This window comes from Typha angustifolia, chromosome 12 (assembly GCF_048772165.1).
Source record: "Typha angustifolia cultivar Huaian chromosome 12, ASM4877216v1, whole genome shotgun sequence".
NCBI lineage: Eukaryota > Viridiplantae > Streptophyta > Magnoliopsida > Poales > Typhaceae > Typha > Typha angustifolia.
In genome coordinates, this window is record NC_133250.1 from 9,275,144 (window position 1) to 9,285,976 (window position 10,833).

A 10,833-nucleotide genomic window follows, 5' to 3' on the forward strand; every position below is an offset into this window, starting at 1 on the left:
TATACTCCCAGTCCAATTTGTGCAACCGATTTATTAGTCATGCTAATACGAGTGTATCTTGTCGAGTCAAAGTGAAATTCTTCTTGGTTCGTTGTATAGGAAACATGGGGCACTACACAATCAGTAAAACCTTGATATAAATTCGGTCAATGTATTCTTGTGGATGAACCTCTTGTTGATTGCTATCGCTGTCAATTTCACTCTCCACTTTAACTCAGATCACTTGGTTACACTCATCCTTGTACAGAAAATGCCAAATCCTCCCTTTGGAATCAGATTTCTCTTCACAAGTATATTATGCTTATATGGAATAAGAGGTTATAGATGCCACCACAAGGACAAGAGAATCAAGGTTAAACCTAGATTTCCCATGTGAAAAATATAAATCTTCTATGTAAATATCAAGTGGAAGCATATCTTAGAATATCTTGCACTGTTCAATCTGTGAAAGGGACATAAAAATCCAAGTATAACTTCCACAATCCTAATCCTAGAAATGCCCACCCATCAAAATCTCTTCTCATTCCTTGAACAATTCCGAGCCAAAAAGACAAAACTCAACTCTTCTAATCTCTCGGCGTCTCCGCCTTCCTCCCTCCTCTATATCAACCACTCTCTTTCCCCACTTCACCAATTCCCCGGCCTCACACCACCAAGTCTTGCCCCCCAATGGGCTCTCTTCCTCCTCATGATCCAACCAATTCCAACACGTTCAGAATCTACGCATCCTTTTGCCCCAAAAAGAAAGCCAAATCCAACCAATACTTGTCGTCCTACGACCCAACCAATAACTCATGGAGCCACGTCGGTCCAATCCCAGGACTCCTCGAGAATCACGTACTGAAAGGTTTCGCCCTCGTATCTCTGGGTGAGTTCGTGTACGTCATCGGCGGTAGGCTTTGCCGATGCGACCGCCAGATCGAGGCCGACGTGGTGATCCGGCCAGATGTGCTTAGATTCGATGTCCGGACTGGGGAGTGGTCCACCTGTGCGCCTGTGACCGTGTCCAGGTTTGACTTTGCCTGCGATGCATGTGATGGCAAGATCTACGTGGCCGGCGGGCAGTGCGACCTGGCGAGTGCACGTGGGACGGCGGCGGCGGAAGTGTACGATCCTCTGATGGACAGGTGGACACCGCTGCCGGAGATGACGACGGCGAGGTATAAGTGCGTCGGAGTGACGTGGCAGGGGAGGTTCCACGTCGTCGGAGGGTTCGCGGCGTCGGCGGTGGAGCGGAGCTCGGCCGAGGTACTTTCCAATATTTTATATAACAATTAATAATATTTTTCTACTTTCTATTGCCGTAGTTCTACGTTGTTTGTCCTTATAAATAAATACTACTGATGCTTAGAATATCTAATCAATAACCATCATCTACTAAGATATTACAATTTTATGTCTACTACTTCAATTATACAACCTAACAGGCATATGACGTCGAGCGACGAGACTGGAACCTCGCGCCTGGGATGTGGCAGCTCGACGTGCCGCCAAACCAGATAGTAGCAACGGGGGGCCGGCTGTTCAGCTCCGGCGATTGCCTCCAGAACTGGAAGGGACACATCGAAGAGTACGACGGGAAGCTCAAGCTATGGAACATCGTGGAGCGATCTCACCTCCCGGACCTATTATCCCTTGTGGCAGATGGTCTTCCAGCACAAATTCTCTACTTGACAATGTCTTCCATTGGGTCGCAGCTCTATTTTCTCATGGGCTATCAGGTCCTCATGGGGAACGACAACTTGAAGATGGTGTCCGTGGCCCACATGTTTGACACTGCACCGCTGACAGGAGAGGGGTGGAGGAGCTTCGAGCCGATAGAAGAGGAGGGAGACAAGGAGCTGTGCTGCCACTCTTGTGTTGTGCAGTTATCTTAAATTTTAAGAGACAAGTGATGTTTGAAATCGAACCTAAAACACTCATATGCTATCAGTCATCTCCCATTGGTGTGTAGTTATTCCTAATTAACTTAAAACTGTCGTCTCTCTCTCATCATCTGATGTCGTAGAAAAAGACGACAACGTATGCTCTATGTATGTTATATCTGAATAGCTTAAGGGCTTCTTGTTTTGACCACTTGATGTTGCTCTTTTCTCTATCAAATGTCGAAGTCAATTTATCATATTCTGATTCTCTCTTTTCTCATTTTTTTATTTTGAGAGAAACAAGAATTTAACGATGTTTTATTAATTATCCATGTTGCTGGGATTTGAATTTAATAACTCTTTAACCAACTGAGCACTATTCTATTTTTCCTCAACCTTCTTGTTTTGATACAAAAAATATTATAACCCCAGATTAAATGGTCAATTAACATAATACAACTGTAGGAAGTCTGAGTTTGAGCTTTGTTGGGCCTGATTATTTATTTATTTATTTATTTATTTATTTATTTTACGACGGAATATATGTAAATAAGAATAAAGGTGTTTTTGTTCTGTTACAGTTGAGAGAGAAAAAAACTAACATTAGTTATGAAGGCCTTCTTGGAATATTCCTCCGGCCCAGCTGCAATTAGCTTTAGATTAATGCCACCATAAAGTAATTAAGCAATTATTTGATAAATTAATTAGTTATTTTTAATAACTAATTAGTTATTACAAATAATTTTCATGTATTAATAAATTAATGGGTATATAAACCATTTTATATACGTGACTAGAATTATCGATAAGTAAACTAAAATTTAGGTATTTTCTTATTACTTATCTTTATAACTTATTTCTTAATAATAGAAGTGTCGACTTCAACTAATTTATTATTAATTTTATTTTTTTATACAAAATAGATAGTTAAGAGAAAGAAATAAACTAATACTAATTTATCTTTATAATTTAAATACTTTCTGTTCGGTCCTTTTAATTAATTTTATCTTATATTATTTAACTTTAATAATTAGATTAAAAAATAGTTGTTATTGAGTCGTTGGTCACCCAACTGAAATTAAAAATACCCACTGATATCTGATATGAACGTTCTTTTCCTTTTCTGTCACTCTCATCAGTCTCATTTTGGTTTTAAGTCACGTGCTCTTTTAGAGTCCTACTTCCACCTTCCTTAGTGGGGGGTGAGTAGGATGATAGATTCACACAATCTAGTGAACGCACTTTTGCCTCAAATCACAACACCACCCCTCCCAATTCCCACGTGACGAACTCACAAAATCTATGCAGGATCTTCTGCCAGTGCCAAATGTCCAAGTCTCAACTCGCTTCTTGCATACGTGATAAGATCTCGGCGGTCAAACTTGGATGATGGCACAGCCGTAATTGCAAGAAAACCATGGGGGTGCTTCCATAGTAGTGAGTACTTATAATGGAGTCACCTCTTAGAGACCACCAACCATAGAGGAGATCATAGCGAAGTAGGCTAGCAGTAGAGATGGCAGTGAGAGAGAGGAAGGTGATGAAGGGATCGAGGAGAAGGATACCAAGAAGAGGGCAAGTGAAGGTTGGCATCATCAAGGGATTGCTGCACTCTTTTCTCTCTCTCACAAGAAGCAAGGCGTCTCCTTTCGCCCCAAATCCGATATGAATTGGGGTTTTAGAATTCTTTTTTGTGCAAATTAGTGTGGTTTTCTTGCTCTCAGGGTGTTGTTTTATTGAGCAAGAAATGTAAATAGTGCAAATTTGATTGCATAGTCAGATGTACAAAAGAAGAATTTCTTTCAAGTACTTGGTTTTGAAAGCAGGAATTCGATATTTAATCGATAACCAGAAGCCAATTTACTAGAAACAAAAATGATCATCTAAAGACAGCTTTCAAGTGTTTGTGATCTAACAATCCATAGGAAGATGTTTCCCGTCGGTATCTTGTTGTGATTTTGTTCCAAATCCAAGTTTCTTATAGAGAAGGCTCCACGCACCAGTCTTTGGCTTGCCAAGCTTCTCAATCTCCTGTTTCATAGTTGAGCACTCCTTCTCAAGTTCAGAGATCCTGACTCTTACCTCATCCATGCTCAAAGCCTGTTCATTCTCCTCGGTGATCTCTGTTTGCATGAATCCATCGCCGTTCTTGGGGAGAATGCGAGGAGGATGGGAGTTGTCCATGTTGTCAGAGACAAAGAACCATCCGGCTATTGTTGTTCTCAAACGAAGTTGCTCAAAGAATAGGACTTGAACAATTACTCTGAGAGGCAGCCTCTCATTCTGAGCAGCATGTGTGCAGGCCTCTAGGGACAGTTTCTGGCAGTTCATTAGTCTGCAGAGATGCTCTCTGTCAGAATCTGTGAGCCATGGATGAGACTGAGGCAGAAAAAAAAGAAGTGTAAAGAGATGATAATAATATGAGCGATTACAATGAAATGTATGAATTTGTAGTAAAATCAAAGACAAACAATCGTGCCAAATTGGCCATTCAGGTAGTGCATTAAACCATGGTTAAAGGGGCTAAAATTATATGAGAATTGTTGAGTTTGAATTTCTGCAGTACTAGTTTAGTTAAGATACTATTATGTTCCCAATTTCTCCAAACTGCGAGTTTCGTATCGTGATTGTTTCACTTGATTGCATTGTCTATCAACTCTAGTTTTCTGAATAAATTCAGATTTCAGAATGATCTCTCTAAGATAAAGTTTTCAATTTGATGCCAATCATCTTTGATCTAAGTTGGTTTTCATGTTTTGGGCGGGGAAGATAGCACTGAACTGAAATTGAACATTACACTACTGATAAGCAGGATATCTATCAGAACAAGTATTTCCATTAGTAGAAGAATTGATTTATATTGTTACCTTAAGATAGATATCAATAGCACGGTAAATTCCGTCATCTGAATGCCTGGCATAATCAGGAATTGCAGCCGCTATCGTCTGGAACTTGGGAAATTTAAGATTAACATCAGATGCAACTTCCGCAAGGTATCCATCCACAAGCTTTGCCACCATGGTTATCGGTGTCAATTCAGCTGAAGAGGACATTAATTGCCCGTCATCCACAATCTCAGGAGAATTTGCAATAGCTGCGTGTTGCATCGATATGAACTGATCCAGAATTCGATGCACGCATTCTATGTCGTAAAGAGTTTCCATGGTGTAGCCCATGTTTGGTATCAGAAGATCTTCCAGTGCAACCTCATCCAATTGAATGCCCACCCTTTTCTCCAAGTGTTCCCTGCATGATCGACTTGCATGTAGGATCATTGCGGTGCGAAGCAAACCGAGCAGAAACTTCGTTGAGGTAGCACCCTTTTCGACTGGAAGCAACTCAACAATTTCTTCAAGGAGAGCCCTCTGATCATTTTCTGACAGTGCAGGACCAGAAGCACTGGATGCCATTCGGCTACCGCCGTCTTGGTAACTCGAATGCCGGGTCAGTCCTGGCAGATATCTCTTTGCATAATGCATCAGTGATCCAGCAATGTTGTCAGGCTTCATGCCTTTTGACTCCATAGCCAATATAAGCCTCTTATATAGAGGTAATTTAAGAAAAGAAACTTCCTTGTACCACCAATCTGCTCCTGGTGATCTAGATTTCCCTGATGTACTGATTCCATTCCAGAGAACACTGCCCTCAAGACTCTTTGCATTATACTGTCCGATCATGGGCCAACCGAATAGAGTTGGATCAGCACAAGCTTTTGTTGCTAGAGACTCGATGCTTCTAGTTACTATGTGGAGCTCCTCTGCAAAGGGAAGAAGATCCTCGCATGTCTGAAGTACTTTTATGGAATCATTCCAGTCGCAAAAGACATCCTTCAGGAAATTTTCGGTTTGTACGACAAGATTTCCTTCTACATAGTCTTCAGTCATGTGGAGGTGCTCAGCGGCACATCGCAGAGAAACCACATTTGAGGCATTCAGCTCTGTCTTAACATCATAACAGAATTTTGCTACCAGCTCAAAGGCCTTGGAACCACCAGGGATGTCATGAAGCTGAAGAACACAATCTTTGCTATTATCACTGTTGGATTCATTGATCATCTTTTGAAGCAAACCGCTCCTATTAATCAATGGAAACTGGAGGAATAGATGAAATATATTAAGCCAGCAAATAATAAGATGGTTAAATATAAAGAAAATAGGTATCAGAAAACAAGCACAGTGCTACTTATCTATGGGGCATATTTTCAGAAGAGTGATGGAAGGTGGCAAAGATGCTGCCCTACTATCACCAAATTTTATCTATAACTTATTCCTATTGTTCATACAGTACAAAAGAATTATCTTTCTGGCCACAAATTTTGATTCATGGATACAACTAAGATCGAAATATTGAGACGAACTATAAATGAATCCCATTTCGGTTGAAAAGAGAGGCATCTAACCCAGAATATTATCTCATCCATTCCAAAATTATACTAAGCTTATGCATGTAGCACAATAAAACATATCTACATGGGCATATCCACAGTTATTCTTATACATACTTCTCATTAATACGACCCGTATGAAAACAATTCTTGGATATCTTGCTGGCTTCATCATGTATGCTACCATAGAGCCAGAATCCCATGTACAGTTGAAAACGAAGTTAGACTGCAATGGCGAGTAAAAATGAGGATCTGAAAGCAGTGAAAAATACCTTGTGGAGGTGAAAGGACATCTCTCCTACCTCAATAACAACATCACTCACCAGCTCAGACATAACAATCCTGCAAGATGACTAAGTATTACTAACATAGCAACATTTAGTTATGTGCTAGATGAAATTCTACAAAAAAGAAGCATCTTAACATATTTCAACAAGATCTCTGAGACTTATTATAGTAATACTACTTGCAGGCCAATTATGCATTTAAATCCAGCCCAACAAATGTTGGATTGCTTCAATTTGCAAGATGAACTACTTGAAGTTCTTCTTGCAATCAGTCAGAAATCGTAATACTCATTGGGATTTGCCGATAAGTAAGCCAGGAATGTCACAATGCATGAAAGGACTCTTCTAGCAGCAAATGCTATCTGGAAAAAACATTCATGATCTTTGGCACAAGTAGAAATCTTTAAAGAAACTCTCTTTCGTCAAGAGTGCTGTGACGACAAGTCCTAAATTATATCAATCGTACTTTGCCCCCATTATACTAATAGATAAATGGGAATGGTCACATGCTACTCATCACATTGTGAATGCCTGGATGTGTTCTAACTCTACAACAAAGCATATATCCATGTCTAGGAAACACATTCCCTCTCTGTGTTAAACTACATTATACAATCTCTTCAGCTCATTTCCCCATTCCTGTTAGCCAAGAACAAAGAGAAGAAAGTGCTTTTGTGAAGATGAACATTTTTGTTTTTGTTTGGACATCTAAAGAAATCAATCTAAAATAGATAGAAACCACCACAAAAGGACACAGATAGATCTAAAGATTTACCAAGACGAGCGAAACATTGTAACCTACCATGTCTGCCCTTCAAGCTGGAAGGCGTCTGGCTTAGACCCCAGCTTCATGGAAGCCATCTCTCTCCCTCTCTCTTCTCGTTATCGTCTATACTCCTCTCTGCAGTAAAATCCTATCCCAAAACCACATCAAGATGTGCATAAAGGTGCGGCCTTTACCAATCTCACATCACAACAACTAATAGAATCGAAGGGGGTAATCTCTTGCAATAAAACAAAACAAGGACACTGGCGAACTTGGTCTTTCTACGCAATGATATGTCGCTGTCGATTTATAATCCCTATATATTTCTCTTCCATTTATCCAAAAAAGGAGCTCCTTTTTTGTTTCTATATACTTACTTTATCTTTATTTCTCTTGGAACGGGCCCGAGTCTGTAGGAGTGTGGGACGGAAGAGTAACCCCCTCTCCTAGGAATCCGCCATCTTGGTATATTTAGATCCATCCACTCCATCTCTACTCTCTCACCCACCTCGGGTCTCGCACGTGGCCTTCACAAAACCATCTCGTTTAACTCTATTTTGTCATATTTACACAGCATTATTTCTTGTAGTAAGTTTTTTTCATGAAACTTTCTTCCTCTAAGATCATCTAGTCTAGGTATTCTTTGTCTTCTTCATCGCATATTTGCTTCATTTTCTTTTAATATCATTTGAAGCTCCAGTTTCATCAACAGTGAGTGGTTTTTTACCTTTTTACCTTTGAGAAAAAATAAATTAACTAGAAATCAAATCGAGTAGAGAAAAATACAAAGAGATTATAAAGAGAGGGAGGCATAAAAATCTTCAAAAAGGGGGCAGGAGAGGAGGAAGGGAAGGTAATCATCCGAGAAAAGCCTTGCATTTACCATTTCACGTTTCAGATTGCCGAAATTCATGTTCTCTTTTTGGTGTTGAATTGGAATTATAATATCATCTTATTGCCTTTCTTTTATTAAACTTTTTGAGACAGTGGGTATGAGAGGATTTTCCATTCAGTTAGGCACAGGCTTTATGCTGCCCTTTCTGCAATACTATTCATGTGAGCCAAGAGAAGGAGAGAAGTCTACTTAGTCCTGCAATTAGAGAATTTACAAGTGTCCTGACATAAAGATTAGTTAACAAGTAGGGAATGATATTATAACATCTCAGGTTTCTGGCAATAAATTGAATAATGTGATAAATCTGAACATTTTGTAGGTAGATCCTCTTCAGGTTTGTGAGAGTGTATCCCGATTGGACTCGCCAAATACTCGATTTAGAATCATCGCTAATCTTACTCCACCTTGTGCGATACGCTTTGCGACAATTGGCATCCTTGAGTTGAAGTAATCATCTGAAACACAGAAGAGACAGCTAAATTTGCTATGGAGAAAATTTTGCATCTTTGATTTCCTTTTGCTGCTCAATTTAGATAAACTTACCAGATAGAGTGTCACCTTCACTTACTCCTTCATACCCCCATTTGCATGCTAAGTTTATGCTCTCTGTTGCATACCTGTTATACAAACTTGTGATCATCTCATGTAGCTATTTTTATGATTTTCCATTCTTCATAATTTCAGACATTTTCATTATTCTGTAATGGAGTGCACTCACTTAGTTGGACAAGAGAAGAGATCTTCGCAATCTCCCCAAGAAGACATATCATCTGACCAGATTCCCTGAAGAAAGAAAGAAAAAGAAAACAAGAAGTGTTAAAGAACAATATAAACTTATCACTGTGAGGGGTAAAGCATTCATCTTACTGCTGTGAAGTTATTACGGAGGTCTTCTTGGAAGGAATCCATGTCTTTGCCATAAAAATCTGCCAGAGCTGTAAGTATTATCTCTCTGTCCCATACCTACAAATTCACAAGGACGAATTCGTCTCAGGAATGTCAGGTTACTGCAAGTTCGACATCGAAAATTTTATTTTCACAGTTGTATAGGTGCCTTGAGAAAGATTGGACTTCAGCTAAAGCACCAAATTCCTAGCATGCTAGTTAAGATTACACTTCTTTGCTTTATTTGAATGTGAAATTCATATGCAATGACAAGTTAATGGACTTACATGATGCAGATTGGATTTGTGTCTGAACCAGCGTAGGTGAATTGAATTCCCGCCTTCGTCGCTTGTGAATCCAACATGCATTGGCTGCAGGTGAAATGCAGTTAGCAAATCAAAGAATTTAGTTCTTCTGAAGGAAGCTGCTCTCCTTTTTCCTTAATTACCTGATGGATATCCCCCATAAAGTGCGATAAAAATAACAACGCTTCAGTCAAATTATCTGGACAATTCAAATCCATCTGACAGTCAGAAAAAAAAAAATGTAGTTGAAAATTTTAGTGCTCATTTAGTAACAACAGCTTCCATACATCTGCGATCCGAAGTTCCATGTTTATAGTGAAGAAGCTGCGATGTAAAGTTGCGAACGGCGCCAGCTACACACATGTCCTTTTCTCCCTTAGAGTCATGGCAATCCCCTATCAAGTGATACAATACCAATATAAGTAAGCCTTTACAAATCCATTGTTTTAGTTACTAAGTAATAGGATCTGAAGGACAAATAAAAAAGAGTGTATTTGCATGTCTTTTAATGAAATTTTTGCCTCACTTGAGTAGCTGAAGGTGCAAGCTTGGTCAGGGGTGTCAATGAAGTGAAGGGAACTAGTCCACCTGTACTTGTACCAATGCCGAATCTGATCAGGCCATGTGCAGAGTGCCGATAAATCTCCGTCGACATAGTCAGGCAGAAGGTTTTTTACAGCCTCAGCTGCATCAGGTTCCAAGAGACCCTGCAACATTTGCAACAACAGACAGACAAGTCTCTTTCAGTTAAGTTTCTTATTCAGACTCTTGTGTTAGATTACCTTGATCTTTTGCCAGGGTCAAAATTTTTCTAAATTACTGAAGTCTGAGTTATAACTATGATATGTGAACTATTGAAGCATGATCAATTGATTAATTACCTGCGCAATTCGGCAAGTCAGTATGTGACCTTCTTTGCTCCAAGACCAAGCAACAGGAGCTGAAACAAGAACACAGCAAAGCACTAGCAGAAACGACTTGAAGTTGCCACAGGAGTCCATCATCCTCTCTCCTTTCTTTACTCTGGAGTTGAATCAAAGCTTGCTATATAACTGTTATGAGCGAGTGTTGTTTGAGTGCAAGTATCATCTTTCCTCCTCCCATGATCTCCTCCATCCCCATGGCTAACTTCTAAGTTTAGACAAGCAACAATGAGATAGATTCTGGGTAACAGCAATCCCATGCAAGCAATCAAGCCAAGTTTGTAGTGGAGACAGAAGTGAATTGGATTGGAAGTTAGCTCTTGGCTTCTTTAATTGTGAAGTAGTCGAAAGCTGGAAGAGAAGAGATCGAGGTTGGCAAAAAGTTCAACCTTTGAGTAACGTGTGGGAAGGAAGAAGCAACGTTTCTTAATTTTGTAGATAAGAATTTAATTAGAATTATACCAATATGCCTTAAAACAACTGAGTGGTCTCCCAGGAATCTAGTAATTAAGGTTGCTAGAAC

The 10,833-nt window shown here is 39.6% G+C and overlaps 3 protein-coding genes across 3 annotated transcripts; 1 reads left to right on the forward strand and 2 right to left on the reverse strand.

The window, feature by feature from the left end:
• The first annotated feature begins 284 nt into the window (after positions 1-284).
• On the forward strand, positions 285-2,105 carry LOC140771687 (F-box/kelch-repeat protein At1g16250-like). The gene is made up of 2 exons (XM_073113294.1): positions 285-1,248; positions 1,428-2,105. The coding sequence occupies exons 1-2, from the start codon at positions 670-672 to the stop codon at positions 1,875-1,877; spliced, it is 1,029 nt and encodes a 342-aa protein (XP_072969395.1). The 5' UTR covers positions 285-669; the 3' UTR covers positions 1,878-2,105.
• Positions 2,106-3,345: 1,240 nt separating this feature from the next.
• Positions 3,346-7,788, reverse strand: LOC140772554 (BTB/POZ domain-containing protein At5g03250-like). The gene is made up of 5 exons (XM_073114680.1): positions 7,680-7,788; positions 7,339-7,450; positions 6,522-6,591; positions 4,733-5,956; positions 3,346-4,244 (listed from the first exon to the last, which is right to left on the reverse strand). Exons 2-5 carry the CDS (start codon positions 7,395-7,397, stop codon positions 3,777-3,779), a joined length of 1,821 nt encoding a protein of 606 aa, XP_072970781.1. The 5' UTR covers positions 7,398-7,450; positions 7,680-7,788; the 3' UTR covers positions 3,346-3,776.
• Positions 7,789-8,373: 585 nt separating this feature from the next.
• On the reverse strand, positions 8,374-10,697 carry LOC140772556 (endonuclease 1). The gene is made up of 9 exons (XM_073114681.1): positions 10,269-10,697; positions 9,914-10,094; positions 9,675-9,782; positions 9,531-9,586; positions 9,370-9,453; positions 9,065-9,160; positions 8,916-8,980; positions 8,741-8,814; positions 8,374-8,652 (listed from the first exon to the last, which is right to left on the reverse strand). Exons 1-9 carry the CDS (start codon positions 10,389-10,391, stop codon positions 8,528-8,530), a joined length of 912 nt encoding a protein of 303 aa, XP_072970782.1. The 5' UTR covers positions 10,392-10,697; the 3' UTR covers positions 8,374-8,527.
• Between the last annotated feature and the right edge of the window lie 136 nt (positions 10,698-10,833).

Excerpts from the sequence above, each read along its gene's own strand:
- LOC140771687 (XM_073113294.1), top strand. The coding sequence starts at position 670 with ATGGGCTCTCTTCCTCCTCATGATCCAACCAATTCCAACACGTTCAGA. Across the intron at positions 1,249-1,427 it reads TGGAGCGGAGCTCGGCCGAG|GCATATGACGTCGAGCGACG; the intron begins GTACTTTCCAAT and ends ACAACCTAACAG.
- LOC140772554 (XM_073114680.1), bottom strand. The coding sequence starts at position 7,397 with ATGGCTTCCATGAAGCTGGGGTCTAAGCCAGACGCCTTCCAGCTTGAA. Across the intron at positions 6,592-7,338 it reads CAGCTTGAAGGGCAGACATG|GATTGTTATGTCTGAGCTGG; the intron begins GTAGGTTACAAT and ends GTCATCTTGCAG. Across the intron at positions 5,957-6,521 it reads TGTCCTTTCACCTCCACAAG|TTTCCATTGATTAATAGGAG; the intron begins GTATTTTTCACT and ends CTATTCCTCCAG.
- LOC140772556 (XM_073114681.1), bottom strand. The coding sequence starts at position 10,391 with ATGATGGACTCCTGTGGCAACTTCAAGTCGTTTCTGCTAGTGCTTTGC. Across the intron at positions 9,587-9,674 it reads TGGAACTTCGGATCGCAGAT|ATAATTTGACTGAAGCGTTG; the intron begins GTATGGAAGCTG and ends TGAATTGTCCAG. Across the intron at positions 9,161-9,369 it reads ACAAATCCAATCTGCATCAT|GTATGGGACAGAGAGATAAT; the intron begins GTAAGTCCATTA and ends GTGAATTTGTAG.